Source organism: Hypanus sabinus, chromosome 17 (genome assembly GCF_030144855.1).
Source record: "Hypanus sabinus isolate sHypSab1 chromosome 17, sHypSab1.hap1, whole genome shotgun sequence".
NCBI classification, from domain to species: Eukaryota; Metazoa; Chordata; class Chondrichthyes; order Myliobatiformes; family Dasyatidae; genus Hypanus; species Hypanus sabinus.
In genome coordinates this window covers 63,450,391-63,458,288 of record NC_082722.1, presented here as the reverse complement: position 1 = coordinate 63,458,288, position 7,898 = coordinate 63,450,391, and the positions used below count along the sequence as shown (strand labels likewise).

Genomic DNA, 7,898 nt, shown 5'->3' with positions numbered 1-7,898 from the left:
CTTCTGTTCATGCGAGCAAAAATGCCAAATCCACCTTTGGCACTTGATTTATTAAAGCATATAACTACATTATTTTATTTTTGCATATTCATATTTTAAATATTATGATATCAATGGATTATATATTCGTGATGGCAGTAAAACATTCAGAGTTGTTTTAGGACGTGATATCTAGGTATGCTCCTCAGTTACGGATAAGAAATTACTTATAGTAATTTTCCTAATGAATGGGCTGGCTGCGGGCAGGTGGAAAACGTTTGCGAATCTTACCAAAGAAATTAAAGGAGTGTGTGTAAGGGGGCACAGGCGGACATTCTATCAAAACAATGAAATTAAATCTTGAAACTATAATGTATCGAAAAACTTCTTAACAAAACACCTTTCAATAATCTGCCTTCAGTATTAACAAAAGGATCTGTAAATTGTTTGGGCAAATATGTCACTCGAATGCACCTATATTTATAATGCTCCAATTTGTCTTATCCCCTTGAAGCACACAGCTCCGTCTGCTTGTTGATTATTGATGACTTCGGCAAAATCCCTAGCTTCATACTCGTCACCACCGGGCACAAAGAAAACACCATGCATTTATTAACGTTATGGTTTAAGCGTTTTATATGTTTTTGCAAGAGGCATGCGTTCGTTGCCATACGCTTAATTTTCAACGGCCTTATTATTGTAGAAAAGCTGGGATTACCGGCGCAAATTGATGAGCAACAATATGCTATTAATTGCTGTTGTTTTCTTTATAAAAGTGCTCTGCATGAGCCGCATTATCATGCAACGGTATTACTTTTAATATCTATTCTCTGCCGTCTCCTAACCGTATAATGCAGCAAGAATATATAGCTTTGGAACTTAAAGAACGTCTCTTTTTTTTACCAATCCTTAACAGTCTAGCTATTTGCAACCTTATTTCAATTGTATTAATATCGAGTCACTGACATTTTGTTTAATCCTACCTTCACTGCAAAACGATTGCAGAGTTCGGCTTTTCCAGGGAATCTCGTCCTTCACAGACATTCGATACACGTACAACTTTAGCAAAAATCCCACGATTCTACCGGAGGAAGTATTTTTAGGGATGCAGGCGCCGTCTGGATTTACCCTGTGCATTTGCTTTTGTAGTTCATCTTTATAAAACATGGCAACTAACAATAAGAATGGCACTTTCTAAGCCACGACGCTGAATCAAAGCACGGGTTTCTCACACTTGCCTTCTAATCGTCTAAAAAGCTTTCATTTTCACTTGAAAGACTTGCAGAAATATTTGTGATGTCCCTTACCTTGGTTAATGTTTGTGGGGATGCGACACGTTATTGCGAACGATGCCAGGCGCCGAGGTTGCTCGTTCATGTCGCTCTTTTTTTCTCTCTCTCTCTTGCAATGACAGTGTGTATGTGTGTATGTGTGTGTGTGTGTGTGTGTGTGTGTGTGTGTGTGTGTATACACGTGTGTGTGGCAAACACTGCGGGCCAGCAAATGGGCACAACCCTGCTTGAACTGACTTATTTATATGTAAATACATATATGAAGAGAATATCCAAACAGTCAGGCTGAAGCTACAAAAAACATTTTATAAGTAACAGAAAAGAAAGAGTATTAGATGGGATTTCGCTCAATTTTCTTTAAAGGAGCAGATTGCAGATGTTTACATCGTTTTTGTATAAACATCCTGTACATGTTCCTGTCTATTAAACTCCAGCTTTCATAAAGAGGACATCTCTAATTCTCATTGAAAATATAAACCTAGCACATTATCAGCGATTTTTTTTCACAACAGGCAATCGTATTCTTAAAGTGCAAAACTCATTGCAATAGCCAGAAGTAATTTTATTTATGTATTAAATAACTTTTACTACATCCTTACTTTGTTACCTTCTCCAGCATTATTTTTTTGGTTTAAGATTATTTAATTAGGTAATGGTGTTTTAAATGTAATAATTATATTGCAATAATATGGGTCGTTTTGGTTTGGTAACTGCACAAATGTGTATTATTCCACTTCCTTAATATGCATTTAATATATATCCATCTACTTTCTCTCTCTCTCTCTCTCTCTCTCTCTCTCTCTCTCTCTCTCTCTCTCTCTCTCTCTCTCTCTCTCTCTCTCTCTCTCTCACACACACACACACACACACACACACACACACACACACACAAGAAGGACAGTCAGGCACAGAGATTGATTTTTCCCCTCACCCCACCCACCCCCAATAAAAAACTGGTTCGGACTACGTAGATACCAGATCAAATCGGTAATGAAGGCGGGTGTTGAATCCTTTAACAGCCCACCAGTCCTGACCGAGGTGGGAGGGGGTGGGGGTCGGGGCGTGGAGTTTCTTGTTCCTTACGTCTGACAGCCGAGAGGCTCGAGTCGCTGATGACAAGAGATAAGTAAACGCGATCTCTTTGGCGTGGCAGATCCCAGAACAACTGCGATGAAAAGCTACTCCACATCTCGGCGACCTTTGCAAAGGGCTTCAGAACTGAAGAAATAACCGTGCCGGGGGAAGGGCTGCCTCCTTCGCGCTTTCAACAACTACAGTGATACTATTTTTTTTATTTTTCGGGGGAATCCGGATATTTCCGAACCAAGAGGAAGCTTTATTTTAAAAGCAAGAAGTTTGAAGATTTGGAAATAGCGAAGGAAACGGCTTGAGTCAAGAGTTTGGCGGACCCGCGATTTCGGTTTCAAGTGACTTGCTTGCTGAGAATTGTTCTTAAATGACGGCCGAGGTTCAGCAGCCGCCGGCTCACAGCACGGCCCAGAGCAGTCCCATGTCTGCGGGAATGGAAAAGCCCAACAATCAGAGCTCTGTGATGGAATCAGCGACTTCCACCACCAAAACTAAGAAAACAAACGCTGGCATACGGCGCCCAGAGAAGCCGCCGTACTCCTACATAGCCCTGATTGTTATGGCCATACAAAGCTCTCCAACCAAGAGGCTGACGCTCAGCGAAATCTACCAGTTCCTGCAGAGCCGGTTCCCCTTTTTTCGAGGCTCTTACCAAGGCTGGAAGAACTCGGTACGTCACAACCTTTCCCTGAATGAGTGCTTCATTAAACTGCCCAAGGGTCTGGGCAGACCGGGCAAAGGCCATTACTGGACCATTGACCCCGCCAGCGAGTTCATGTTTGAGGAGGGCTCCTTTAGAAGGAGACCGAGGGGTTTTCGCAGGAAGTGCCAAGCTCTTAAACCAATGTACAGCATGGTGAACGGATTGGGATTCAACCATATCCCAGAGACCTATAACTTCCAGGGGTCAAGAGGACCCATTTCGTGTGCTCCAAACGGACTCTCTCTAGATAGCAGTTTAAGCATGATGAATGGACATCTGCCCAGCAACGTCGACGGGATGAGTTTACCCGGACATTCTGTCTCTCACCTCTCCTCCAACAATGGTCACTATATGGGAAGTTGTACGGGATCTTCCGTAGGAGATTACCCCAACCACGCCGACAGCTCGGTGTCCGCGTCTCCCTTGCTGACCGGCGGCGGGGTGATGGACTCACACTCCATGTACACTACCTCGACTTCAGCGTGGGCTCCGTCGGCCTCCGCCCTCAACAACGGGCCTTCATATATCAAACAGCAGCCCCTCTCGCCGTGCAACCCGTCGGCGAATCTAACTTCAAACCTGCAAGCGCACTCTCTAGATCAGTCCTATTTACATCAGAATAGCCACAACACTGCCGATATACAAGGTACAAATTCATTGTGTTATAGCTAAACAATAGCAGATATATAAACTTTACTGTGCAAAGGTTACTGTAACGGGATCTATTGCGACTGACAGTAATCTGTGTCTATAATTTGAGTCAGGTATTTAAGAATGTCCATACATTGTTGCAGCCTGATCAACGTTGTGAAAGAGAGCAGATTATTTAACTATTGTGGCGAGACGAGTTAACCTGAATATATGGAATATCTGCATCAGAATCACATACGTACAATATAATCGTTTCCTGGTTATTATAAATATTCATTATAAATCATTATTTGAGGAAGATCTTGAGCGGAAATATTAAGGGAAACAGAAAAATATTATTAATAAACGTTAAATTAATGAATGCAAGGGGTTAAATCAGAATTCTAGCACTGATTGCTACAGCTCCGCTTCCTTTATAACCAGTAGTTACTGAAAGATTTTTTTTGTTTCTGTGAAAGGTAATTCCAAGGCTCAAAAGATTTCCCCAAATCGCTGAAAAAAAAACCACGATGTTGTTTGAAGTCTAGTTAGATTTGGTCACTCTGATAAAGGTCAGAAATCAGCCTGAGCGAAACACAAATTTAAGAAGTTTTCGAACGCAGGCTTACTCCCGAGTATTATTGGTTGGCGATGCGCCAGTAAGATTAATTAGGAAAATGATAGAGCCTGGGATTGAGTTGTTTTCTTGTAGAAGAGTTTCAAAAGTGTCATTAAGTTAAGGAAGTGAGTTGTTTTTGCTTCCTCTCCCCACATGTAATTGGTTATTGGCTGGAATAAATAACAAGAATAAACCGCCCTTTGTTTTTCCAACAAATTCCAAAACTTAGTCAAAGAAAACATCTCGATGCCATCCCCGCAGAGACAGTGTTTACTGCGGTGCCAACTCGACGGCAATAACAACATCAGAATGCAGAGAGCCGACTCCCCGCCGCAGAAGCCGTCTATTGGGGATTCGCAGCCTGGAGCTCAGCGCCAAAGTAACCCTGCCTGCAGCACGATTAACTGTGTGAATCTGCAGTGTCGTGGGTGGATGGGGGTGGCGCGGGGGGGGGGGGGACCACTCTGCTGTTGCACAATATCCCGTTCCCAATCACCCCGAGAACAGACTCCTTTTTTGTGTGTAAAAAAAAAACCCCTGTGCTGTGGATCTGAAATAAGCAGCAAAAATTTGGTAGCAAATAAACAGATTTCAAGTTTTTTTTTGGTATAAACCTAAAGATTATTTAATTGCAGCTTGCAAAATCCAACCGAAAGGCATTTCTACCAAACTGGTTTATTTGCCTGTGACAGGCACCACATTAACCCACGCACCAGGAGGATGCAGTTCCCAGTAGCCTACAGTCAATTGCTGATTTCAGCTGTAGATACTTGTGAATCAGTGCAGCGACCAATATTGAGATGAAATTAAATCCAGAAGTCGTTTATATTGTGAATTATCTTGCACAGATTACAGTGATTATCGGCGTGATGTCACGTTAGAGCCGCGTAATTAAATTAAGTTCAAGTGGCGCGATTGCACTAAAATGAGCAAATATGTAGATAAGACGGCTACATGCAATTTCTAAAAGCTAATTAGCTTAAGCGCCCGCTATAATTTCGAGCATGGCGATTTAAAAAAATATTACAGTTAATGAAATAATATGAATTTAAGTAGTTGTTTGGTTAAACATATATTTCAGAAATATTGCGTACATGCTAACTGGAACTCAGTTAAGGCCTACAGAGGTCTTTGCAATTAATTTGGAGTATATTTTTGGAGGAATATAACATAATTTCATGGTTCACTAAAACAGCGTAACAGGCTAAATTAAGTTCACCAATTCGGTGACTATGACAGTAAAAAAAATCGTCAATAATTGGGAGAGGTTTGGTTCGGTTATAAAGTGTGCGTCGACATAAACCGCGAGAAAACGGCGGGAGAAACGAAGATGCCAAGTGTAGCATTCCAATGATTACCAGTGTGTTGAACGCCACTGAACCGTCAGAATAACGATGACCTTCGAGCTTATGAATATAGATCTAAGAAATAACTCATCACTAATTTCAAGTGGTGAGATCCACCAACCCGTTCTGTCTTGCAGTTAACGTTTAAACTGCAGTTGCGCGATTTTAAAAGCAAACCCTTATTTAACAAGTTGAGGGCCTAGCATGCTTTGGGAATGGATTTGCTTGCCTTGGTCAACTAATTCTATACTTGGCGTACTTACTTTATTTGGAAGAGCCACTCTTTTGGAAACTTAAGACTACAAATGTTATATTAACAGAAGTATTATACTTAAAACCATTTCCTCATTGGTGTGTTTTGCCCTGTTTTATTTAGCAGGAATCCCGCGATATCACTCGCAGTCTCCCAGCGTGTGCGATAGGAAAGAATTTGTCTTCTCTTTCAACGCCATGACGTCCCCTTCGATGCATCCGTCAACGAATGGATCTTACTATCATCAGCAAATGACTTACCAAGATATCAAACCTTGTGTAATGTGATACTCAGTGGAATAGATTTCCCCTGCCTTGCACTGCAATGGTCTTCATCTGCAGCAGCAGTGTGTTCCTGTCTATATAAACTTTATTTTGATCCTTATTTAAAGAAATAAGTGGATCCAGGATTATTGCTAGAGGGAGAGAGAGAGAGAGAGAGAGAGAGAGAGAGAGAGAGAGATACGATCTGTGAAGGCACTTTCAGCGAAGCTCAATCTAAATAGTTACTATTTATTCTAAATGTTAGCTAACCTTCATACAGGACACTAAATAGTCTCCAAAACCGTGAATTTTGCTGGCAATATTTGTTTTGTATAGTTTTGTCATTTAATGTAAATCGAACATAACAATTTTAACTAAAAAGGAACATTTTTTTTAAAAAAATTGAATATGTATTGGAAAATACATATTTAGCTTTTTTCTTTGCTCTTTGGAAGGATTTGGAAGCAGTATTGTGACACATTTTTAACCTAATCTTATGCACTGTATACAATGTAATTCATGTGAATTTATAGAGGTTTGTATCTAAAGTAGATGGCCTAAAGGATGTGTCCTTTTATTCCGTGTAAGAGGTCTACATGATATTGTATAATTCTGTAAAATAAAATAAAACCTGGCATGCAGTTTTCATAGCCTGGAATGAGTATTGTAGTTAATACCACAAGCGGTGCGTGTGTGGACCCACCACAGTCCGCTGTACTCCTGAGGAGCTGCCTAACTAAAACTGTAGAGCTTCAAACTTGACATTTCAGACACGGGCATAATTTATTTGAAAGCCAGTTCCTCACGGATTATCAGTGTTATTTAAATCTGTAATTGTCACATAAATAAACAGCGGATTCAAAAACAACCCTCTTAAGTAGAAAGTTCCGAGATTTTTATTTAATTAGGAAGATTGAAAAATTTGGAACGTCTATTTTAAATCAAAGTAGAAATGAAATCCTGATGCAGACTGTCTCTACAGTTGCTAGAAATTTCTATATGTGCGGAACATAGTGCACTATTGTCATTTACACCCACTCTAGTGTGACTCTTACATAACACTGAAATACCTCTGAGGTCTATGGTCACAGAACTGTAACTATTAATAAGTACACAACAGAACGTTGATGTGTATGTATTTTATGCTTTTATTTTGAACAAAATGTGCCATTTAAGAAATATACTTTCCAAGGATGTGGATGTAGTTGTATTAAACTTAAAAGCGTTGTAATCATTGTTTCCAGTTCCACTTCGATGTGAATTAGCATCGTTTCTTCAACTTTTGCCCAATATTTTCCAATATTCTTGCAGTACTGGTCACACATTGGTGACAGTACTGAAGGTATTTTAAGTATTGAATATTTTTAAAGTTACTGATGTAAATAGATAGTTAAATTTATAAACGGATTATTCATCGTTTGTTCTAAGTTGCTGACATCACATTTGAATTTATATCTACATTTATTTCCGTACATTTGTGTATCTTCTGAGGAGAAATGTAATCTGTATATATATGGAAATTAAAATTATAAAATGGTGCTTATCTGAGAGGTAAAATGTTTAAAATGTTCAGAAACGTCCCCGACAAACTGGAAACAAAACTTTGTAGATTAGTGGGTCACAACGGGCGAACCATGGAGCCCTGTGGTTTGAGGCAAAATTTCAGTGCGAACAGAGGCAATCAATGCACGGAACTGGAGAAAATTTGTTCTGCAGCGCCATCG

General features: G+C 40.1%; 1 protein-coding gene across 2 annotated transcripts; it reads left to right on the top strand.

Annotated features, from left to right (window-relative positions):
- Positions 1–2,442: 2,442 nt before the first annotated feature.
- On the top strand, positions 2,443–7,664 carry foxf1 (forkhead box F1). Of its 2 annotated transcripts, none has more exons than XM_059993495.1 (2): positions 2,443–3,709; positions 6,038–7,664. In XM_059993495.1, exons 1-2 carry the CDS (start codon positions 2,728–2,730, stop codon positions 6,196–6,198), a joined length of 1,143 nt encoding a protein of 380 aa, XP_059849478.1. In that variant the 5' UTR covers positions 2,443–2,727; the 3' UTR covers positions 6,199–7,664. The 2 variants fall into 2 exon arrangements, with proteins under 2 accessions (XP_059849478.1, XP_059849477.1); XM_059993494.1 differs by having other exon boundaries at positions 6,035–7,664.
- Positions 7,665–7,898: the final 234 nt, after the last annotated feature.